This window comes from Pangasianodon hypophthalmus, chromosome 12 (assembly GCF_027358585.1).
Source record: "Pangasianodon hypophthalmus isolate fPanHyp1 chromosome 12, fPanHyp1.pri, whole genome shotgun sequence".
Taxonomy (NCBI): Eukaryota; Metazoa; Chordata; class Actinopteri; order Siluriformes; family Pangasiidae; genus Pangasianodon; species Pangasianodon hypophthalmus.
The window spans coordinates 17,673,278-17,699,407 of NC_069721.1; the positions used below are offsets into that span (position 1 = coordinate 17,673,278).

Genomic DNA, 26,130 nt, shown 5'->3' on the forward strand with positions numbered 1-26,130 from the left:
GAATATTGGTTGGTTTAGTATCAGATATAATGTATAATATATACTTTTAACGAGTACATTTTTGCATAATTAGGATGAGATACTAAGCCATCGCTCCAGCTAAAACCTCCCCAGTTTCTGTTTTCTCTTTCCTCGTTATATATTCTGTCTCCACCCATGTCCTCTTCTAGCCTCACCTAAACTTTCTCTGAGGCTTAATTCGTTCCTAATGTGTGCAACCCATCACCAATTACCATGCAAACGCATGCGGCTCTGGAGAGAGTGGTGGAGCGAGAGGTCTATTTTTAGACATACTCACTGTCTCTGTCTCTCTCTCTCTCACACACGCACACACACTCTCAATGATTTGTTTTAAGCCTAATATTTTCCCATCGTTCCTTTCTCTCCATCCCTCATCTCTGCTCAGACCCTCACTGCTATCTCCGTCATGGTTGAATCGATCGGTGCACGAGTGTGTTCGGGGTCTTTTCCACTCTCTCCTCGTGTTTGTACAGCAGGGCAGCCCTAGCGCTCTGATCGTTTAGATTGCGGGGGTCGTCATGGAAACCAGCCTGTGAGCTCACAGGTTTCCAGGGATGGAAAAAAGGCGAGAACAAGGTCTGGAGAGGAAAAGAGAGAAAGAGGCCAAGGGATGAGAGACGTGCATGTAAAGGGGATTGGTCCAAAGTCCTCATCTGTTTATAATCTGTTTCCAGCATGCTTATAGCACCTTAAAATCCTGTTAGAGTGCACAGTGCTTTTTTGTGTATTCATGGAAATTGTAGTTTTTCAAATGTAGTATTTCTGCACAGTGGAGAACTTCTCCTCTGCTCTAATATGTTGAAAGAGATAGAGTGAGAAAGATATTTGCCAGATGGCTTGTTAGATAACATCTCTTCTAGACACAGCATGTCCATCATATCCTTGTATTCATCGTCAGCCAGCTCCCAGTGTGTTTCTGAAGGAAAGAGAGATAGAGATTGAAGAATAAATCTCTGTGCCCTTCTCTCAGTCTGGTTTTTTCTGTCACTCTTATTCTAAGGAAGACAAATGAGGTGGGGCTTCATAGCTCTCACTGAACGTTATCAAAGAATAGTTCAGCAAAATATCACATTTACACATTGTTCCCTGAATGTGTGGTGTCTTTCTTCTTCAGTTTTTCAGGTAATAATTAATAGAAGACAATTTTACCCAAAATCTCTTCTGTAAATGTTCGATCCAATTCTATTTGTATAGTACTTTTCACAGTAGACATTGTCACAAAAGCAGCGAACAAACCTTGGAACTCAAATGGACTCAGACCATTTCTAGTGAGATAGTGAAATTATAAATCATTACAGAATACAGTTGTTGAAGACTAATGGCAAGCAGCAATATGTTTGTGTTACATGAATGGTCATAATGAGCATATTGTGAATAAGAGTCCTGGGATGAGCACAGGAAAGTGTTTATGATTACAGCAGCAGTTTTTAGGTAAAAAATCTACAGTATCCAGGTGAGATTGTCCACTGAAGCATGAGTGACAGTTAATTGTTTTTGGAAAGTGCAAATCATTAGGGTATCCATGTGGGACCATCTACAAGAGCAGAGGGTGAGTTGGAACTGCAGAAAGCTTGAAGCAGAAGTAGAGCATCAGAATGCATCCAATTCTTCAGTAATGTTATGCAGACTTGATGATGTGCCTTAACACCCAGTATGACCTACTGTGATCTATAAACATGAACAAAACCTCTCCACCAATTGCAGTGACCCCAGGTCCTATCTCAAAACACTTCAAGGCATGATCATATAGTTCCACTCTGAAAAAAAAAAAAATATATATATATATATATATACAGTACTGTGCAAACGTCTTAGGCACACTATTTTTTTTTTAATACAAACTTTGTTATACATTTTTATTTTATGACATTATTGATTCAGTACAAAAAACATTTTAGATTTCTGAACATTAGTTTTCCAGCACAAAATTAAATGTTACAGAAAAATATTTGTATGTCAGTAAAGAAAGTGGCATACTACATAAGAAAAAAAATAAGAAGCAAGTGTTATAGTCAAAGTCTCCAGAAGAACTGTGGCTGCTTCTGCAAGATGCTCAGTAACACTTACAGCTCATTTCCTTATAAAACTGCACACACTGCACCTGAGATACTGTTTTATTTTTAAAAAAGCGAAGGATCGTCACACCAAATATTGACTTTGTTTCATTTATTACTGTTTACTGCTCTTTATAATGTAGAAACATTTAATTTCATTATTTTTGAAGGCATCTTTGCTCTACAGTATTTCTTTGCATGTGCCTAAGACTTTTACACAGTACTAGTGTATATATATGTATATATATATATATATATGTATACATATATATGTATATATATGTATATATATATATGTATATATATATGTATATATATGTATATATATATATGTATATATATGTATATATATATATATATATATATATATATATATATATATATATATATAAAGTATATGGGGATTTGGGAATGGATTTAGGGTGAGATAGACTTCCATTATGTGTTAGCTACTTCAAACTTGTAGCTTCAGTGCAAAACGAATGCTCTCTACACACAAAACATTTCTTGATTGATTGACTATATACTGTTTGTGTTGTTGGAGTAACATTAAATTCCTTTAAATATGCCATATACTGCCAAACACAGTGTTAAGTAGTGAGATGTATGTTGGTCCAGAGCCGACCAGATCAAACCAGTACTACACTGGGCCATGTTGTTTTTGCTTTTACTATCATAATTCAACTCATATTTTTAATAATGTGTCAACATCTATGCTCTGAAATATGAATCTGTCTCTGTTTGATAAATTTCAGCTGTAGTGTAATTGATTGACCTCAAGCTATAAAATGGCTCTATACTGTGTTTCCAGCAGATGTGTGATTTTTCTCACTCTCTTTCTCTCTGATTAATACTGTTTTCATTGGTGTGTGGCCGAACCGTGGCTGGCTTGGAGTGTGCTTGTGTTGCCTGTTTATGGTTTGTCTGGGGCTGAAGTGGTGTTGGCGGTGAATTGTTGTCCTCTGGCAGTCTGGCTGTGGGCGAACATGGCCCTCTGTTTCACTCGGCCTGCCCTCTCATCAGCTCAGCCTCCTGCACGATTCATCCTCCACTCCACGCTGACAGAGAGAAGAACGAGAGAGAATTTAATGAGAGAGTGAGACTTAAAAATTGAGGGGTGACGATGAGGAGGCATGAGGGATTGTAAGGACAGGGACAAGGGGAGATGGTCTGACTGTATTTAGGTGTGTTTACATTTAAATGCTTCACAAATGTTAAGCTGATTCCTAAGTTGGCAACAGAACATGTGAATTGTGTATTCTGTCTTTTACCATTCTAAAGAGAAACAGTAAGATGGCCAAAATAATAATAATAATGATAATAGTAATAATAATGATAATAAGCTGTAAGATGGTGTAAGTTGTAATTCTGATCTTGTTTGTCAGTAATGAGTGGAATCATGTAAATATTAAGCAGTTAGATCACATTAGTTGTGGAGAAACTGCACCGTTCTGAGGTTACACTAAATGTTTGGAAGTCTGTGCTGCCAGACTTTTGAGCATTTTTTAAGGTGTAGAGTAAGCACTTGGAATGTCATTGCTTATTTGAAAAATACGTTTCCATTGCTATTGGTTACATCATGCTTTATTGGAATGCCAGTTTTCCATCTTGGGCAAAGACCCTTATATTTTTCCTTATGGAGAGATTCAACACTTCAATAAAGCTATGCAGATGGAAACTCTATTTAAGTGGACCAATTTGTTTAGACAGTTTGTTTTTGAATTCCACCTGCTGAATGCTGTCATGCTTTTATGTATGTACAAGTGTCTACAAGTGAGCTTGCGTGTGTGTGTGTGTGTGTGTGTGTGATTACTTGAGGGTTATTTCAAAATATAGAGTGGTTGGAGGGTTGCAGACTCTGTTTTTACCTTACAGCCATGGACAAACATCTGGAGGAACATCTGGAGGTCAAAAAAAGCACAGACACATACGTCCTAAACAGTCACCGAGACACACACACACACACATACACACACACACACACACACACAATATTATTCAAATGTTTGAACATTTCCTCATGGAAGGGTTTTTTCTGCTATTTTGAATATTTTAGCGTAAAATAGAAAAGATCTTAGATGTAGATTTAGACAATTATACAAAATGTTCAAAAATGATCTTACTACCCAATCTAATTATCTGGAATGCTTATTTTACTATTATTATGAGTACACAGTATATATGTATACCATGTTAGGTTCCTATAAATTCTAAACATGTTTAGGCTGCTTTTGTTAAGTTAGAAATTATAAATTTAAATGTAATTTTTTTTGTTCCAGAAACAAGTCCATACATAAGCATTAACTTCACTATGTATATTTGTTTTTGTATCTAAAGCATGAGTCTTGATGATGTCAGGTGTGTCTTTTCACTGTTCCTAGATATGAAGATATAGTAGATGCATAATAGCCATGTCAAAAGCATTGTATTCAAGCATCATGTCTTTTGTGTGTGTGTGTCTGTCTGTGTCTGAGTGTATCTGTGTGTTTTTGACTTTGTGTGCTATATGGAAATGAGCTGTGTATCATAGCTTGGGCATCACTGATGGTTTGTAGATTTGTTTTCCTGCAATCTGTTACAGTCAGCTCTCTAATCAGATAAAGCATTATGTAAGCACATCTATCCCGCTGAAGTCCTCTTCTCCTTAGCAGCTGCCCTTGCTGCAGTATACCCAACAACACATATGCAAATATGAAGCACATTCCAGAAGACTAAAGATACAAAACTGACAAAGAGGCAACAGAAGAGTTGATGGTGCATATGTTTGTAAAAGTAGGTAAAGAAACGCACACAGTATGACAGAACACACACAGTATGATTCCCCATTCCCAGAAGCTTTGTTGTAAAAGGGAGAATTGCTCATCCACAGTTCATACTATAATATCTATACAAACACTCACACACACGTGGAAAAAGAGTAAAATTTTAATTAGCCCAGACCAGCCAGTAGCATGAAAACTTTGTTTGGAGTCCAGTCCATCCCACAACACAAAAAATTCTGTCCAATCCCGAATGTCATCAATAAGAAACCAAATATACTCCAACATTCCTTAATGATAGCATGTTACCTTGTAACAATGACAGCTGTTGTCAGATCATAATTAATATTAGTCAAATCCACATACAAGCTAACAATAATCAGATTTAATCTACACCTAATACACACTGGAACTTTAATCAGGTCTGAGTCTGAGAAGTTTCTGAATGAGTCTAACCAGAGCTCCAAAACATGAAAGAACAAGATGCAACAGATAGTTCATTGACAATAGTGAAACTGGCTTGTTATTTTATGCAAACTCTCCTCTGAACAGAATGGATTTAATGCCAGGTCCTAATGTCCAATCGTGCATGTACGCACACACACATGGAAAGAACCGAGCCCAGTCAATGCTATTCTCCATGCATTGTGATGTCCCCAGGCTATGTGATTTGACCTGTGTTAAGGCACATGGCTGAGCAGAGCACATGCTGGGTCAGGTGCTGTCAGGCCCCAGGTTTCTCTCTCTCTCTCTCTCTCTCACACACACACAAACACACACACAGTGTTGAACCTTCAGGAGGGCAATTAGGTGGAGGAATGAAAGATGTGTTTGTTCTTATTCTCTGCCGCCTGAGGTGACCTCAGACAGTGGGCTTGAGTAACTCTGTTTTAAAGAGGGATATTTCGGCACAGCACAAGTGGGTGTGTTTCCCCTGTGCAGTTTACAGTTGGAGATGTTTAACTCTGCATGTGAGAGAGTGTGGATGAGTGTGTACGGTCAGATGTATGAGGAAAGGATTCAATCTGGGGTAGAAATTGACCTAGACGCTGCCCTTTTGCATGGTGACGATCTGTAGAATTTAAAGGTGCTTTAAAGCTATAGTCATTAGTTGTAGTAGTAGTAGTAGTTTTTATTATTTAGCCTGTGGCTCCACAGAGAGTTTTTTTTATAATATAGTTAATTGACAGCTACCGTAACATTAGAAGATTGATGCCAAATATCACAAAACTTAAAAATCACTGACCCTTACGGCTGATCTTTACGGCTCTTTAAGTCCTATATAATATATTCTATAAGCGCAATTTTTGGGATGTAGTGTTACAGTAATGTCTGTACTGTCTCACTGTTTTAATTCTTGAGCAACTTAACCTTTATCTCTTTGTGTGTCTGACAGCTGCTGCATCTGGGGAAAATGAAGAACGAGTGTTCCGTGAGCGCATGCGACCCCGCAAACGTCAGGGGGCAGTACGCAGACGTGTCCATCAGGTGAACGGACACAAGTTTATGGCCACTTACCTGAGACAGCCCACCTACTGCTCCCACTGTCGTGACTTCATCTGGTAAGGTGTCTCTCTCTCTCTCTCTCTCTCTCTCTCTCTCTCTCTGGCCCTCTGAGTGCATTCACATGCACACTAATATTCATTACCATTATCTGATTAGTGAACTGGTCATGTAAACAGCATACTATGATACTTTCTAGCCAAACAAATGAAAGATAACTCAGAGAAGGACAGCATTCTGTGAAACCTGTTAACCTCATTAGAAGCCAGACACCTTGAGTCAATTGTCACAAAATATAAATCATGATGGATTAAAAATATATAGTTTGTTTTGTGTGTCAATAAAACAGAACAATATTCTGCTAAAATAAATGTGATTATTAGTTGACTCCTGTAGACCAGAGTTTTCCTGTTATTGGATTACTGAAGTGCATTGTGAGCAAGCTGATAGAATTATTGCCCAAATCATATTTTTGGCAGTTATCAGATTACTTTGAGCATGTAAATGTTCTCTTCTCTTTCTTTCTCTCTCTCTCTCACTCTCTCTCTCTCTCTCACTCACTCTTTCTCTTTCCCATCCAACTCCTGGAATTTGCATCCACCTGTTTTTATGCAAATGTCTAATGGTGATGCCAGAAATAAACAAAAAACACATTGGGTGTCCAATCAGTACAGAGACAATGTGATAAAGGACAATGGGAAAAGTATATATAGTATATTATATATTTTCTGTTTTGAATGTAAAATGTCAATCACTGTGTGCTTCTGAAGAGGGACAACAGATGATGCAGTCAAAAAAGTGCCAGTCCTATACACACGGCTTCAGTTTTAGTTATCTTTACAGTTCTTGATAGACTTTTATCCTCTACTACATTTACTTTCTATACAGTATGTAATATAGTTTACTATAGCCTACTGTGATATAGACATATTATTTAATCAAGTCCCTTTGGGACGCAGTAAGATGTGCTGATGGAGCAGACAGACAGCTGTGGATATTTTTACTCCTCTGCTGTTTAGTTCTTTTTTTGGTCTCAAGGCCGCACAGTTAGTCAATTTGCATAACTGTGTGCCTGTGTGACACCAAACAACAGTGTGTCTGTGTGTCACCACACAATGTTGCCTTTTTTCTGCCATCAGTAAGCATGGTGTGACGTTTATTTAACTTTTTTTTTTTTTTTTTTTTTTTTTTGAGCAAATGGCGTCCTCTACTGCTCACAACAGGCTGTACACCTTTTCGGCTGTGCTTCTGTGCTGTGGAAAATTCAGACATGTATATGCGTTGACAGACCGTGATATCTGGTTCGCCTAACATGTGTTTTCTGTGTTAATTTGCAGGGGTGTATTAGGAAAACAGGGATACCAGTGTCAAGGTTGGGACCTTTCACCTTTCCATGTGTGCTTAGCTTTCTTTACACTTCTTTAGCCTCTTTTCTTTCAGAGAAAGACAAGATATTCCAGTATCTAGTATAAATATAAGCACTATTCTTGTAGCATAGGACAAACCTTCCTTTAACACTCCTTTAACTGAAAGTGGTTTTAATGTGAACGTAATATATGTGTGTGTGTGTGTGTGTGTGTGTGTGTATATATATATACATATTTATATATTTTTTTTCCAGTTTGTACCTGTGTAGTCCATAAAAGATGCCATGAGCTCATCATCACAAAGTGTCCCGGGCTAAAGAAGCAGGATGACACTCCAGAGGAGGTAAGTTTTCACTCTATTTTCGTACATTTTTATAGTCAGATACATAAAATAGAATTTTTCCAGAAGAGTGAATCTAGAACAAATGAACAGCGAGTGTTATGGATGTGATTTCTGTGCACAGGTTGGCTCTCAGCGCTTCAGTGTAAACATGCCTCACAAATTCAGTATCCACAATTATAAAGTACCAACCTTCTGCGACCACTGCGGCTCTTTACTCTGGGGGCTGATGCGACAAGGGCTGCAGTGCAAAGGTAAGGCAGATATTAAGGGTGTTGTTATGAATGTGTTGTGTTGAAGGAGTAGTTTGTATTTCTTTTCAGGTTTCTGTTGTTTTTGAGGACAATTGATAACGCAAGAAAAACATGGAGAACATTTCACCTTAATCTCATCCCACTCTCCGATAAAACTTTGTATACCCCATTATTCAGAGCTGACTGGAGGCGGAGCCTATCTTGGGGCCTGAATAGAAAAGATTTTTAACCTGGAATTTTAAAAATGGCATTGCATGACAATCTGAATTAGAGTTTTTAATGTATCTTTGAAAGTATATGATTATTACAGCTCTGGAAATATATAAATATCACAAACCACTATTTTAATTTAGTTTCACTATTTCATTTGTTTCACTATTTTATTTGTTCTTGAAAAAAGGACAAATGTTGTTATTGATATGAATTATTCTGGTGCTTGTTTGTGCCTACGATCATTAAGTATGCAGGTCAGGGCTGAATATAGATGATATCACTGAAGCCTTTCCTTGATCAAATGAAGAAGTTGTTCAGATTTTCATATCAAGTGTGAAAAGAATGAATGTGATGTAGGAAGCTGTTAGATATTTCTGTCTGTAGCTGATCAACAGTTGTGTATGTCTAATGTGAAAAATGTTCCTGGCTGTAGGCATTTGGGTAATGAGAGCAGTTAATAGTTGGTCTTATATGCTTATTATATTCACATAAAACATGGTTTAGGTCCAGCATACGAATACTTTTAGCATTAAGCCACTAGGACAGAACAGTTACTACTGACATTAATAATGTTGTATGATGGTAGCAGAATTAAATGTGGCCTACTTATGCATAAAGGTTTTTACTTTTACTCCATATATGCACAATTTGTGCAAATATTCATACATTTGTTAGATCTAACCAGAGTCAGCTCACATCAGGTCCTCCCCTTTCAGCAATCATGTATACACATTTTATTTGAGTAATAGTGCCCCCTGGTGGGGGATCTTCAGCCTGTTAAACCTAATTCAATCATTAGGTTCATAAAGTGTTTATTCAGTGATTGAGCTACAACCCTTGAGATGCTTGAGATGAGGTGAATCAAAACATTCATGTTGGAGATTAACAACCGCAGAGGCTCTAGAGTGATTTTTCTACATCTCTCACTGTTTCTTTGTCTGCCCATGTTTCAGTTTGTAAAATGAATGTTCACCGGCGTTGTGAGACTAATGTAGCTCCTAACTGTGGGGTGGATGCAAGAGGAATCGCGAAGGTTTTGTCTGATCTCGGAGTGACACCAGATAAGATCTCTAACAGCACCCAGCGCAGGAAAAAGGTAAATAAAACTTGAGCTGTAAAACCTCTGATAAACCACACTCACTGAGCACTTTATCAGGAACACTATGCTACTACTGGGTAGGACCTCATTTTGCTCTCAAAACAGCCTCAAGTCTTCATGGCATGGATTCCACAAGATGTTGGAAACATTTGTTTGAGATTCTGGTCCATGTTGACATGATTGCATCACGCAGTTCCTGCAGATTTTTCAGGTGCACTTTCATGCTGCGAATCTCCTGTTCTACCACATCCCAAAGATTTTCTAGCGGATTCAGATCCGGTGCCTGGGAAGGCCACTGAAGAACACTGAACTCATTGTCATGTTCATGAAACCAGTTTGAGACATTTGTACTTTGTGACATGGTACATTATCATGCTGGAAGTAGCCAGGTAAATTGATGGGTAAATCAAGCGATGATTGATTGGTATTAACAGGCCCAAAATGTGCCAAGAAAATATTCCCCACACCATTACCACCTCTACCAGCCTCGACTGGCGACACAAGGCAGGTTGGGTCCATGCATTTATGCTGTTGGTGCCAAATTCTGACCCTACCATCTGTGTGCCTCAGCAGAAATCGAGATTCATCAGATCAGACTACATTTTTCCAGTCTTCAACTGTGCTCACTGCAGCCTTAGCTTTCTGTTCTTAGCTTAAGTGGAACCCAACATGGCCTCCTGCTATTGTAGCCCATCCACCTCAAGGTTTGAAGTGTTGTACGTTCTGAGATGCTTTTTTCTCACCACAATTGTACAAAGTGGTTATCTCTGTCAGCTTGAACCAGTCTGGCCATTCTCCACTGACCTCTCTCATTAACAAGGTGTTTCCTTCTGCAGAAATGCTTACTACTCGCTGGATTTTTTTTTGTTTGTTTGTTTATTGCACCATTCTGAGTAAACTCTAGAGCGTGAAAATTCGAGGAGATCAGCAGTTATAGAAATACTTAAACTAGCCCGTCTGGCACCAACAGTCATTCCACGGTCAAAATCACTGAGGTCACATTTTTCCCCATTCTGATGGTTGATATGAGCATTACCTGAAGCTGCTGGCCTGAATCTACATGAATTTATGCAATGCCCTGATGCCACACTGATTGGCTGATTAGATAATTGCATGAATGAGTAGGTGTATAGGTGTTCCTAATAAAGTGATCTGTGAGTGTATGTGCAGCATACAAATTTCCTTCCAAATAAACAGAGTTCTAATTCTGAAATGAGTGTCAACAAGGGATGGTGAAAATGATGATGATAATGATGAAGGTGGGTGGTGATAGATTAGGGAAAGACAGTAATGACAGTAAAATCCATTATGATTAAGGCAAGTGAAATGAGGAATGTGATGTTTTTATTCTGTACGCAGTTGACTCCGGGCCAGGACGCCCAGCCAGCCACCACAGAGCCAACCTCATCAGAAGAATCTGATCGCTGCAAATCAGCTCCAACGTCACCTTGTGAACAGGGTAAACACACTTCATTTCTTTGTTTCTTTAGTGGGATTTCCGTCCACTGGTTTAAATGCAAATTTCTAAATAAGAAAATCATGAATTGAAATGACAGACATTTAAAAGGGAATTTTTAAAAAATAAATGATGCCTACTTCCAAAACCACATACTAGCATAATAAATAGTAGGCAGAGATAGATTGTTGAACTTAAGTGTTTTTGCCTTTGGAATTGAACTTCCCTTATCACCATGTCGGCTGTGTTTGCTTTTCATTTTTTTCACATTTTACAACTTTTCATAAATTTGCTTTAAAAACATTTTAATCTGTATGGAAAAATGTACAGCATTTCATTGAAATTATCCATGCATTCAGCAGTGAACTGTTTCCTTTTCTTTCTGTCTCAGAGCTGGCCGAGCTTGAAAGCATACGTAAGGCTTTGTCATTCGGTCAAGAGCACAAGTCTTCCTCGTCCTCTTCTTCCGTAGCCACTGGGCTCCAGGATACAGTGAATGAGGGCCATGAGAATGGAGACGTGAAGAGTGTTCAGTCGAAGAGGATGAGCCTTGATCACTTTTCCTTTATCAAAGTGCTGGGCAAAGGCAGCTTTGGGAAGGTGGGAAAAAATAAGTCAGCTTTTGTCGTTATGTAATACAGAACCTAGTGCAAAAGGAATTATATCTCATACTGTGTGACAGATTCATGATTACATGAGTGCAAGATATGCAAGATAATATTGTTATTATATAGCACACTACTGGAAAGCACTTTGGTGCTGTGTATATATGGGACTGCAATATATACGCAGCACCAGTGTCCTTTCCAGTAGCGTGCTGCATATATATATGGGACTGCAATATCAAAATTAAGATCATACAGTTGAAAATGTGACAGTGGATTTGCATAAAAAATTGCAAAATATTGATAGGATACTAAATACTTGTAGGACTAAAACTCCATTTTATTGATTATGTAGTGCAAAGGACCAACAAATTTTTTAAAATATTGGATTTATAGTGCAGAAGGTTCTAGATGTAGCTAAAATACAATGATATAAGATGTTTTTAACATCATACTTACTTCAGTTACAAATTTAAACTGTCTTTTGATTGGAATCAATGCAAAAAAAATAAATAAATAAACGTGTCAGAGGATCAAACGTGTAAAATGGTTGTAATGCACGTTTCTCTTGTCTCCCCTTCCAGGTGATGCTAGCTGAACTGAGAGGCACAGATGAGGTGTATGCTGTGAAGGTGTTGAAGAAAGATGTCATCCTGCAGGACGATGATGTCGACTGCACTCTGACTGAGAAACGCATCCTCGCTCTGGCCAGAAAACACCCCTACCTGACCCAGCTTTTCTGCTGCTTCCAGACCAAGGTATAGGACCTGCTCAAAAATAATCAACCCACATCCAGCTCATTTAACCAGAAAGTCAGAACACACACATTGTACCAGGTAGTGACGTTCTCCTCATATTCTGGCAGCTGTCAATAATATACATATCTGCGGATATGTGGAACCAGGCTCTGTGGAACCAGGCTCTGTAAATGGGAAAAAGCAAATGAATGGGCCAGCATCCTACCAATCAGGATGAAGAGTTGTCTGCACTTACCTGTAAATATTGTGGGTTTTTCCATTAAACTCCTTCTCCTATAGTAGTATTCAGACATGAGTTTCAAAACAGATTCAGCTGACTTCCACCAAAATCACCTACTATACCTTTAAGACTCATATTGTAAGAATTATGACTTTGTTCACACAGCAGGGCAAGTCTGATTTCATAAGTCCAGTTTCATAAGTCCAAGAGACCAAGTCTGATTTGTTTGTTCAGAATTTGTTTTCTTAGCCACAATAATTGTCATAGGACCATATTTAAGCTGTGTTAAGCTCTCATAGAGAGGACTTAATACCAAAATTGCACACATCTGTATTCAGATTTCAAACATAACTATGGGTTTACATAATATTCACACAATTGTGCAAGAGCAGAGAGGAGCAGTATTAAGTCCAGTGCCACTGTCTGACAATTTGTTGTACCCACAGTACATAACCATTAAATGTCGTGGGTTGCAAATACACTCTGAAAAACTATGGAATTGCATTAAAGTGCAATATTATATAGATAACAATGACACTATACTTTTTGCATGACATAAGAGACATTATCTTAGTCAGAGGTATTACATGTCTCGAGGATTGAATTTTTTTATGGATAAAATTATGACCTGCACTTATTAAAAGTGAACTGTAACTGTAGAAGATGAAGGCTCTGTCAGCTTAGACTTTAAACCACATTTTCTGGTATTTCTGGTATTTGATTAATTTGACATCTCAAAATAGTCAATTAAAAACATGATAAAACACATCCCATAGGCACATTACTATTTCAAGCCATTATCTCATTACGTTTTCATGTCCTTATTTAGTATCTTGTAGCCGCATTGCTCTCACAATTAACTATGCATGATCTAATACTTAAATAAATAAATATTTTTATGGCTGGTCCATTCACTTGTTGCAACTCTCAACTTAAGCTTTACACTTTTTGCAACTGTACTTCTATTTCACTGTACAGACAATACACTGTGTTGACCCAAGTGCTATTTTATAACTTGCCTGATAAACAGTTATACAGACATATTGTTAAAAATGTGCAGTAATTAACCTGATAATTATGACAAGGACTATACAAATGTGGCTTAAATCAATCAGTATACTTAAGTCAGGAAATTTATATGAACCAATATTTCAATATTTCTGTGATCTCTTAGCTACTGCACCTGGAACACTGGTGGTAGAATGTTACCAGAAGGGGGCAATGCAGCCTCAGTCTCATCCCCAGGAAGGAAACAAGACATGTTCCTGGCATTATTTGTCAGCAGAGTTTACAGTCAGTGGTTAAGAGTTATGCTTTTGTGCTTTGCTAGGCAAAAATGTGCAGGAAATGTGTCAGGTTGCTTTAATAGTTAAAATTCAGTGAGAATGAATTTGGTTTTTTTGTTTCTAATTGAGTCATCAAGTTAACGGTGTGCAATGAGGACGTTACACAATTTGTATGTAAAGTGAATGAAATAATTGTTAATTATTACAGTCCGTTTTATTACTGTTAGCAATGCCACATAAAAAAAACCCTTATAAATATGTTTGTACGTCTTTCAGACCTGTTGTGGCATATCCACTCATTTTTACATTCATTCTGAAGAGAGTAGAGAGGCAGTCACGAAACAGAACTATGGAGCACAAGAATAGCTAAGGAGAGAACTAGAAAAATCCAGAGTCCTGAAGTAAGCAGCGAGGAAAAGAGGAAAATAAAGAGATGAAGTGATCAAGGTTGAACTCCAGATGAACCTCAGGCTCTGTGCTTAATCAGCACTGGAATCGCGGCCATGCTCTTATCAGCCATAATTACAGCGCAGCAATGTAAATAATGTTACATAGCGGGCTCTAAGAGAGCCTGTTAGGACCACAGAGAGACATGTTGGTGCAGAGAGAGAAAGCGCCTAAGCAGGAGGGGATTAGAGGAGATGTGAAGCGAGGTAGAGGAATGGCAGTTGAGATGATGTGCATAGAGCTGGAGTGAAGAATGGTTAATGGCATTATGGAGTTTATGATGCTTGCAAGATAGCTTGGGGCTAAAGAGAAGGATCAGGGTCAGGCAGGTTTAAGAAAGTTTAAAGAACCTAAAACACACACACACACACTTAACAATACATTTAGTACCTTTAGGAAACTTCTTGACACTAAATTACTGGTAATTAAACTGTAAAACTGAGCTTTCTGCTGAATGAGGTCATTTCAAAGTTCAAAAAAGCTACAGTAATGCCGAAAACAATACAGTACTGTACTGTTGTCTTACAGTAGAATCGATTAATTGACTATCATAAATGCACTGTTTTTTACTGTAATAATCATTAGAGTAATATGTTAACATCAGTTACATTTTACCGTATTATTGTGGTAGAAGTTAAGATTTGTACTGTATAAATAAACAATAAATTCTAGGAAACTACAACTAAAGAAAAAATAAGGTCACTAGGAAAACCCCAGAGCCCGCAACCTTGTTCACTATGTGAACTATTCTTATTTATAAAGTGCGCAATAAAGACTAGATAGATAGATAGATAGATAGATAGATAGATATCATAGTGGTTGAGGCCATGACTTTATGCAAATCTGCATGGTTAGGAAGATAAGCCAGAGATTTAATGGCTGATGTGGAACACCTGAACTTTGCTTCACTTTCTGTTATTTTTTTCTCTTTCTCCCTCTGTTTTTCTCTCTCTAGCAGTGAGATATGGTTGTATGCATGTGTGGTATTGTTGCTGAAGGTGAGACAGAAGTAAGGAAAGAGTTGGAAAGCTACTATTTAGTTAACGCTTATGAGTTTAGTTCAGTTCTAACCCGTGCAAACTGTCCAAGTTCAAGTTCAAAACTCACCCTGGGTCTGATGAAAAAAAAGGGGGAGAAAAAAGGGGAGGGGAAAATCTAATTGGAAAATCTGTGTGATACGAAAATGTGAATGTGTAATATGAAAGTGTCATTACATCATAAAATATAAAAGCCAATCAGGCTTTAATATGCAAATACAGACAATGCAGTATTAGATTATCAGGAGAAGGAAGTGGGATGTGTAAGGTTGGGGTCAAACAGCAGTGTGTGGGTTTTTTCTTGTTTTTTCTTTATTCCATTTCAATGGGATGTGAAATTTGATATTTTGCGAATAAATGGCTGTAGCTTGAGCTTGTCCCGTGCTCATGTTCCTGTGTGAGTTCAGTACGGTAACCCAAGGCACAAGTAGAAGCAAGATGAGGTAATTTTATGTGTGTTCTCGCTGCTTGCTGATCCAGCTTTGTTCCAGCCTGTTTCCCAAGCATTCATGTCTTCACTGACCTCCTTAGTGTTTGATCAATAATTATAGTAATATAGATTTACTGTGATACTGTGATAACTGGTGGATATACTTGAGTAAATATTTAATATCTAATGAGCATTAAACGTTTTTGTGAACTGCAGGTAATAGATGTAAGGAGAACACTGACACACAGAGAACATTTAGTCTGTATGTCTTTTATATTTTTATAGCTTTGACGTTTTATATAGACAACTTAAAATGGCAAAATCAGTTAATTGCAAAGTCGTTGTTGTGCAAATTATAATATGCACTCTAGAAAAAAAATAAAATGATTATATGAGATATAATCTGGTGCTGCAGGTGGATTCAGGATCAGGCTGTGAAACCCCTAACCTAGACAACCTCACCCTCTCCCTAGTGTTTGTTTCTGTATCTCAGTGATGGCTGTTTTGTTATTTACTTTCTGGTCTTCTTAGATGATGCTCTTCTTGCTGCCAGGAACATGCTGAGTCTGAACACTCTGTTTTGGACACACATGTGTAGACCCTTGCCAGGTCTGTTATGGGTTGCATTGTGTTTGTGCATTGTCTTGCTTGGTGTGTGTTTTCCAGAACTCTTTATTGCTTTGTGGGACTTGCTACTGGTAATTGAAATTGTGGCTGATATGCACATTTCATCTGTTTTATCTACATTTTGTTCAATATTGACTTTCTCAGAGTCTGCTCAGGGGGCAGAAATTATTGTGACTGGTTAGATTTGACCACCAGTTAAATGAAAATAGAGAGGAGGCAAGGCTTCCTGCACCTTCAGTTAAATAGGTAATGTATTTATTGTTGTCACAGACATTACTGGGGCATTTTACTGAAAATATTTATTTCATTTTTACACTTGATACACTATCCAACAGAAATAAGAACAGGTTTAAGATTACGTATGTCATTCATCTGTCTTCTTCTCTCATAGATTAATAAACAATGTTTTGAATCCGACCATTCAGGAGTGTTGCTTTTATGTGAGAATATGTTTGTAATTTTGTTTCCCTCTTTCACTTTTCTTTCTCAATGCACTGTTCATGGAACTTGGTGCTTCCACAAAGACTGTCTCCATGTTACTGATTATTTAGCTCTGGTTCCTCATTTTGCTTCCTCTGCACTTTTGCGGAAAGTGGAAGATGTGGAAGATAGAGGAATATGAGTGCATAATTCTTTCTAAAGCTTATATAGCTTTATTTTTTCATATTCATGCTCACCACTTTCCTTAGAGTCTCACTTTTTGCTACATAATTTTTGCTCTGAAAACTGTGAGACATTTGCAGCTGATGTGCTTGGTATGCCTCATGAATAGAAACACTTGACTTGGTCTGTTTTTGTTGTTCTCAGTATTGTTAATCATCCTGTTTCTCAGAGTAGACAGTGTGCACTTCAGGCTCCGATCTGTTGGGCCATGTCTGCTCTGCTATCTCCCAATCAGAGCTGTACTGCCGCAGCTTGCACCACCCGGAAGACATTATTTGTCTGTTTCTAATTAGGAGCAGGCACTGTTTGTTCACATTTGATTGGGTGGACCTCCTTCAGGATTCTTGGCACATTTAAACAATTTCTAAGCATCCTGTTTAAAACTGTTCTCTATATAAAGAACAAAACATACTCAATGTAGAGGACAGTGTAATGGTGTCTGTGTTAAGCACAAAATGTAGATTGTTTCACGTTGAATAGTAATTAATACTTACCAATTCCCCAAGGGCCCTGGGTTTGAACATAAGCTCAGGTTACTGTCTGTGCAGAGTTTTACAGGTGAGTTTTAACATGTTCTCCCCATGTTTGTGTGGGTTTCCACCAGGTTCTCCTGTTTCCTCCCACTGTCCAAAAACATGCAGGTAGGCAGACTGGCTGTGCTAAACTGCCCCTAGATGTGAATGAGTGCCCTACAATAGACTGGCAGCCCATCTGGAGAGAATTTTCCCTCCTTTTACCAAATGTTCCCAGGATAAGCTCCGGATCCACCCTGATCAGGATTACAATTTCCTTTCACTGGAACTAAGGCGCCCAAACCTGTTAATTATGAAAGTGCCTCTGTGCACAAAGCGAGGTCCATGAAGACATGGTTTGGCAAGGCTGAAGTGGAAGAAATCAAGTGTACTGCACAGTGCTCTGACCTCAACTCCACTGAACGCCCTTTGGATGAACTGGAACACTGACTGCACGCCAGGACTCCACACCTTACTTCAGTGACCAGCCTCACTAATGCTCTTGTGGCTGAATGGACAAATCTCCACAGCCATGTTCCAAAAGCTAGTGGAAAGCCTTCCCAAAAGAGTGGAGGATATAACAGCAAAGGGGAACTAAATCTGGAATGAGATGTTCAACAAGCACATACAGGTTGTGATGGTCAGGTGTCCACATACTTTTGGCAACATACTATATTTCTCGGATCCATTGGACCTTTTTATTCCTGAACTTTCCACCCACAGAGCACTAAGCAGTTACACTGTATTACAGGACTCTAAACATTTTGTATCATATTAACAGAACCGTAACAAAAGTGGCAGGACTCTGAGTGTTCAGAGACTGTAAGTGAGATTTGATTTATTGCTGGTTGTGGCCCTTGGCAGGGTCAGCAGGTAGTAATATAAAACTTAAAAAGCTTTGGTTGCTTCATTCAGCTCTCTTAGTGGAAGGAAACCATGAGCCTTTTGGCCTTTCCCACACACCATTCAAACCATTCGATTATAGTTATGACTTACAATAACTTTGTGATATTCACCACTATTAAAAAAAATCACTGACCCGCTGGCTATGCTTCATAGATCCCACTTTGTGAAACATGGACACTCATTTCATTTCTCTTCATCTGGAAGAGTCTGGCAGTTTTTTAATGGATGCATGTTTTATGACTTTTTAACACTAGAGGTATAGTTTTGTGATATTGCATTGAAAAAATGGTTTCCAAAGTGTCTTCACGATATTTTTATTTTAGCTATGACAAATTCTTCTTTAAGGGCTCCTTAAAGTCCTTAAGTCCTTAACCTACTAACAGTGTTCTACTTGTAACTCTTTCTAATAGACAAACACTCTGTTGTACGGTTCTACATAGAACCTTTAAGGGTTACTCCAGAGAGGCAAGCAAAGAACCCTTAAGGCTTTTTGAGAGTGTAGACGTAAGTGTCTGTTGGTCACATTCAGAACGTTGTATGACCGCGATGTATAAATGTGTAGTTCATTGTCAGTATGAGTGTGTGGTTCATTGTCAGTATGAATGTGTAGTTCATTGTCAGTAAGCTATTTCAAAACAGAGATCAGCAGATCTCACTTCACTGAAACTGGAAGGCTCTTCCTTTTCACCAAACTTATGGCATTGTTCCACTGTAAGGACATTATAAAAAATGTGTCACCTTCCTTATTGCAATCCGTAAGGAAAAAAAAGCAACAATGGCATGTGATGAGAAATAGTGCAGTGGATATCTGTATATGTTCCCCCCACCATTTCCCACATCAGCAAACAGGAATGCAGGAAGGCCGACCTTTCCTTTTCTTATTCCCCTGGGGGAGGAGCTTCATCAGGCTGGATTAAAGAGCATGCTGATCCTGCTGCGCTGTTAAAAGTCTATTGTTATTATACCTTTGTACTTGTATTGTTTGTAGGGAAACAGAATTGATTTTGCATTGCACAAGAAAAATACTTGTGCATTAGGAAACTTCTTATCCATATTATGATGAGTCTATGTGCCTTATGCAGGCACGGGCATTATTTAGTTGTATCACAACAGTACACTGGTAATTTTTGTCTTTCCCTGTTCTTGCCCAGTTGCTGTTTTATTGTCCATAAATAAATGTTCCTGCTTTTGGGTGGAGCAGCATAACCGCGGGTTTAAATATTTTAAATCTGCTGGCACAGTGGTATTTAGGTCCAAAATTGCATTTATGTTATTAACTATAGAGAGCTTTTCTTAGTGCAGACACAAAGGCAAAATGCTACTTTCCTGACTTAAAACAGAACCCTATCCCTTAACCCTATTTCTTAAAAGCAGGTTTTGTGGATTTATGCTATTTATGTTACCCCACTTTTATATATAAATGAGCCACTTCACCCAAATAAGAACTAAGCGCAGTGGACTTAATCTATTTTTAATACATAACAAATAAGAACAAACAAATGATTTGCGGATAAATGTGAATCAGTTGACATTTGAACATCATTTAATTAAAAGAATCAACTGAAATTAAATGCCAGAATTACCAAATTTATTGCCATAATTGAGACAATGTATAAACACTCATAGAGAGAATCATAGAGAGAAGAGCCCTTGTTTGCATTAATTAGTTATTATTAATTATTTTTAGAGCCGCACAGTGGTCTAGTGGATAGCACTGCAGCAACACACAGCTCCAGGGTCTTCCATTCAATCTGATGCTTGGATTACTGTCTATGTAGATTTTTTGTGCCTGTTCTCCTCTTGTCTGTTTGGGTTTCCTCCAGGTTCTCTGGTTTCTTCCCACCTCCCAAAAACATTGTGGAACCTTACATCTCCCTTGTCTCTGTCTTTGTCTCACCACAGGATCGGTTATTCTTTGTTATGGAATATGTGAACGGGGGAGACCTGATGTTCCAGATCCAGCGCTCACGGAAGTTTGATGAGGCCCGTTCACGTTTTTATGCTGCTGAAGTCACGTCTGCCCTCATGTTTCTGCATCAAAATGGAGTCATCTATAGGTACATTAATGAACACACACATCTGTACCCTCATCGAAAATATCAGCACAAATCAGATATGAATGCATAATACAAAGTATGTACTCTGAAACACTTATGAGGCTAAACCTCTCCTGAAAGTGCAAGTGCTGAGTATAACCCCAGTGACCAAGCCTCGTCTAGCCTGACCAGCCAGGCCATCCTGCTGATCTCAGAGAACCTGTTCTGCCAAAACCTCCTCTCCTTTTATGCTTTACATGGTTAGTCATTTGTAACATCTTCAGTGAAAAAGAGGGCTGCTGTGGGTTCTCCATGGGGTGAGAGCAAGTTTAGCCTAGAGGGCAAAATCTGTGCCAATGTTTTATTGCTGCATATTTTATTCTATTTTTTTTTTTTTTTTTTGCATCATCTCTTTATCTAATTCATTCAGAGCTGCAGAGGTAATTGACAGTACAGAAGTTGGACCCTTGATTAAATGAACATTGAGAGTTTGAACACTTATTCAGCAACTGGAAACATCTTTATTATCTTATTATCAACCACAGTGGTGTGCGGTAGGGGACAAACTACAGATATACTGCCTTTCTTTCATTTCTCATGACTCCATTCTTCAGAAAGTTTTCAAAGGAAAGCTTTACTATCTGTGATTTAAAATGCTGACTATACCAGTTTATCAAGAGTCTTCCTATCTTCTGTGTAGCTCTAAGTTTATCTCCCATAGTACTTATTAACTAGAAATCAAATTTTACTATCAATACCTTCACTATGCATTCATCAAAGTTGTAATTTAAGTACACACTGTTGTTTTACTATATACTTTCATTTCATAATAGTAGAGTTTTTTACTTAATGAACTTGGGGATTAAAGGAGAGAAAGGTTAACTTTTGAGTTATCTTAATCAGAAAAATGTATTGGGAATTGGTGGGTAATGGGGGAGGGAATGAACCTGTCGAACTCAACAGAATTTCCCTTCTCCCCCAGCTCCCCCATCTGGTTCTTTTGACTTAACCTAGGTCTTTTTGCGTGAAAGAGGTTATAGATGACAGCTCTTCAAGTGCCCCACCTTAAAAAAAGAACATTTGCTTTGATTAATACCTGACCTTTTACAGATGTCAAGCACTGAAATGCATGAAATAACTGTCATCATGACATTTCAAGCTGTCATCATTGTCATATTTTGGATGTTTCTTTGCATATTCAAAAGTGAAAACATACATTTAATTTAATATTTGAGTACTATTTAGAAGTTTGTGTGTGTGTTCAGTAAGTGACCATGCACAGCTTTATCTCATATTCATTTAAAATGACTGTGTTCCTATATGATTTTCTCCTTGTCTGTGCATTTACATGGAACTACAGAGCAGAAATACTCTTCCTATAGACTTATAATATATAATCTAAAGTTATAATTCAGCATCTAATGTAGACAATTAAGGAACAGACAGTGGTAAAACTGGTTATTCATATAAGGTCACTTTATATAAATACTAAATACAGTGTTTAACAGCAGTCCAAAAACTTTCCCAACACAAGAAGCTGCATCAGCCTGCAAAATCACTGAGGTATCTATATGGACAGGACTAAAATGATCAGAGTAGAAAACAGTAGGTAATTTGTTCAGTAATTCCTGTCAGGGAGAAGGGAGTAAAACACAGGAATGGCAGATCCAGACAGAAATAAAATCACAGAGTAGCACCTGCAAATGATTAACCCCAGGCTCACATTTAAATCTAATCTTATCCAAATAGGGCTTATGACTGACTACTATAGTAACGAAAGTTTAACCATGGTTTGCAAATGTTGTTGTTGTTGTTGTTCATCAGAAAACACACATTCCATAATGTAGTTAACAGGCCAAAAAAAAAAACAAGCTGACCGTAAAGGCTGTGGAACAACATTTTGCAACTCCCTCCACAAACGGTCAAATCTGGAAGCACTTTCCTGGAAAAAGCAAGGATTACAAAAAATTGAAATGAAATTAGTTTCACTTTATGAATCCAAAGACCCCGTTCTGTACTCATCAGTACTGTGTAAACTGCTTTCTGTTTACTGCCATTATCACTCTGGGTTTTCCCTCTAGTGTTTTCTGCAAAGAAGGATTGAGAAAGATTGGGAGGTTTTTTGTCACTGAGGAACAGAGCACAGAAGAATGAGTAGAGCATGCTGCATCTTGCTGTTCTAGCTGTCCAGTCTGATTTTTATCACCTGCCCTGCAGCACTTGCATTCTCTCTGCTTCGTCTGACTCTTTAAGACATTGGGCTACTGATCAGAATCAGAATGGTGCAAGTTCAAATCCCAGCACCACCAAGCTACAGTCATTGGGTCCTTGATCAAGGCTCTTAACCCTCAACTGCTTAATTGTATCTTGTCTCAGTTGTAAGCCACTTTGTAAATGTTATGTTGTGGTTATTTGTGTGTATGAAGTGAGTCCAGGCTTCATGGCTGGGCTGGAACAGGGAGTTATCGCACGAGACGTGAGTTTGTCCTGAAGTCCTATGGAACAATCACTCCACACTAATGAGGAACACAGGAAGAGTTTTCAATAGGGTCTGATTGAGTGTGTGTGTATGTGAATACATATGTGTGTATGTCTGTGAGGCTGCTAGTGGGTGGGGGGAGATGAAGCAAAAAATAACAGCATCAGGGCTTTGTAAACTATATCTACAACATGAGAGTCCAAGGGAGCACAGGACAATGTGTCATGTCTCCAATCAGCAGATGTTAGCTTGCATTTTGTCATGTTTAAGATAAGAGTCCAGTTGCTTAACTGGACCAATCGTAATGCAGTGAGTTGCTGAACATCTGACTGATTGATTCCAGTAGCTGATGTTTCTGTCAGGGTTTTTTTTATTGTCATGTTGAGCAGCACTCAGACTGAATTTAGAGCACTTAAAGCACAACCTGCTGGGAATCAGGCAGTGTTGTCATGTTAAGTGCATATTGCTCTTAAATCATTTTTCTCCCAGTTGTCTCTGTCTCTAAAATAGAACAGTTACATAAAATCAGTCTCCTGGCTCTTGTCAGAACAGTGGCTCAGAAAAACACCTCTACTTGAGTGATGCTGGTGAAGCCATGTTGACATTTTTTACCATTCAACCATCAAAGCCTGAGTCTTTTTCCTGGGAGACTTTATCTGGACATCTTCACACACACACACACACACATACACACACAAACAAGAGATAACAAGAGATAATATAAGCAAGGAAAAACACAGGCAGTGCTGGTGATTCTAGAATTTGTTGAAAATACTAATGACTAATTACCTAAATTCATTTTTAAGGAAAATGGTAGTTCGCTATATAAGGAATAAACACGACGGGCCATGCGGTTGCTGGAAAATAATCAATGTCGGGTCTGTCACCACCTTGAAGTTGATTATTTTCCAATAACAGCTTATTACAAAGTTTTTTTAATTCCTCTTATACCATAGGAATTTGCCAACACTAATATTAAAAAAATAAAGAAGGAGGGACACATCAAAGGTTTTATCTGTTTATAGTCACATTTGATATTGTGGAATGTCTGCAAATGTCTGTTACAAAGCGCTGATACTGGAGGGTCCTTCCAAAAATGCTAAATAAATGTGTTACTTGTTACGGTAGAAATGATAACATTACAAAGAGTGCATTAATAAAAACACCTTCTGACTAATTAGAATTAAGAATTCAACAGCACTGTGTGTGAGAGATTATAATCACCTCTTAATTTTGCATAAACGAGTTATGTATGTTATCTGTCATGAGGGTTCCTATTCATCTTTGGAAAATTATAAACTAGTTTTTTGAAGTCATGGGAAGCACCAGGGAAATGTGAAAGTGGACAAAATATCCTAGAGATATTATTCTGGAAAAGTATAAACTTGTCCTTAAACTTCCAGGGCCCATCAGCAGATCCAGATTTTAATTCCTTGTTCTTGTCGAATAACTAGCTATATAACTAGTTTGTCAAGGTTTATTGGTGTTTTGAGAATAGTTACTAAATATTAAATAGTAGCTAGTGATTAGCCTGCTTTTAATGGGTTATGCCAGTGACATTCCGTATCTCTTGTAAAAAATATGACATTAGGGGCCAGTGAGGGTCACTGTCTAGTTCGTGTCACCCAGCAGAGTCAGTTTACTTAAATGTACTTATGTACTGCATATTAAAAGAAGAATCCCACTGAGGTAGAATTTTATTTATTTGGCTTTCTCACCAGATCTGAGATTGTTATGGGCTTAGGTGTCAAATTGTATGTATTTTTCTTTTCATACAAGCCATGAAATCTGAATGTTGTTCATTTTCTACTTGGTTCTTGGTTCAGATTTTTTTTGGTAGGCAGGTGGACTTTTATTTATTTATTTATTTTTTAAATTAAAGAGTCAGTTAACTTTATCAGTGAGTAATTCTGTATATTTAAAATTTATATATCGTTATATAATTATTTTATATATAATTTATATATATTTAAAACTTAAGATCAAATGAGAATTGGTTGAGGAGTGGTTTATCTGTGTGTGTCTGTTTCAGTAATTCAGCCAAGGGTCGTTAGAGGTCATGTTGTTGACTTTAATGTTAAAGATGTCGGCAGATGTGAGTCATTGTAAGATGATGATCCGTGGGCAGAGGCTGTGACATATATGGCAAATGTCCTAGAAAGTTCCTGGAAAATGATTTGATAAAAAACACTGGAACCACTGTCATGTCATTTGATGCCATATGCAGTGGAGTACTGAAAGGAACTTTTTTTATGGATCTTTACTCTGATTAAAGGGCATTCACACAACTTCACACAACTGATTTTTTTTTTCCAAACTGGATCCACACCGGACACATCAACACGTCCTACAACACACCATTTTTCATTGTAAAGATGCTTAAGTAGCACATGGCAGAGTCTAATCTTCACCTTCTCTGCTTGCTGGCCTGCTCGCCTCAAACAGGTGCTTAAAACCCGATGAGCTGCAGGATGACAAACAACACTGAGCATGAATATTAAAGACTCATGTTGAGCAGTCTGTAATCGGATTTTCTGTTTGTGAAATGTTCCAGTGGTTTGTTTTGCTGTGAACATTTTGAAGTCATGCTGGTCTACTCTCTTCATCATCTTTTATATATCTGTGCCTACAGGGAATGTTCTTGATCTGTTCAAGTTGAGGCTTTTCTTTATGATTGAAATAAATGGTTTCTTCATCTGTCAGGTCATCTGTATTTCCATGTTCACCAGCAATCGCTTTATTCCTCACGATAGGTGGCAAAAAATAGCATATCTTGGTTTTAATCATATTTTTAATATGTTACTATTTTATATTGTATGATATTGATATTAGCATATCGCTCTTCTTTTCAATGGTCCAAACTGTACAAAATGTTTTAACTCCTCTTCATTTCTGATTTTTCATAATTGCATTGACATTTTTGGCCCTCATGCTGAGAGGCAAAAACAGCAATGTTTCAAGGAAAATGGCACATGTAGAATCAACTGTAGACTTTTTGTAAGCTCTCTTGTTAGTGCATAAATTAATTATGCAACCACATGCCAAGAAATCTTTTCAT

At 37.9% G+C, this 26,130-nt stretch overlaps 1 protein-coding gene across 1 annotated transcript in view; it reads left to right on the plus strand.

The window, feature by feature from the left end:
- prkcea (protein kinase C, epsilon a) overlaps positions 1-26,130 on the plus strand; it is a 59,807-nt gene that overhangs the window by 23,775 nt on the left and 9,902 nt on the right. Inside the window, exons 3-11 of the mRNA XM_026915176.3 lie at positions 6,231-6,396; positions 7,675-7,709; positions 7,959-8,047; positions 8,169-8,298; positions 9,465-9,607; positions 10,970-11,069; positions 11,458-11,666; positions 12,256-12,429; positions 20,460-20,614. Of these exons, the coding sequence (XP_026770977.1) occupies positions 6,231-6,396; positions 7,675-7,709; positions 7,959-8,047; positions 8,169-8,298; positions 9,465-9,607; positions 10,970-11,069; positions 11,458-11,666; positions 12,256-12,429; positions 20,460-20,614 (1,201 nt within the window). The remainder of the gene's footprint in view (positions 1-6,230; positions 6,397-7,674; positions 7,710-7,958; positions 8,048-8,168; positions 8,299-9,464; positions 9,608-10,969; positions 11,070-11,457; positions 11,667-12,255; positions 12,430-20,459; positions 20,615-26,130) is intronic.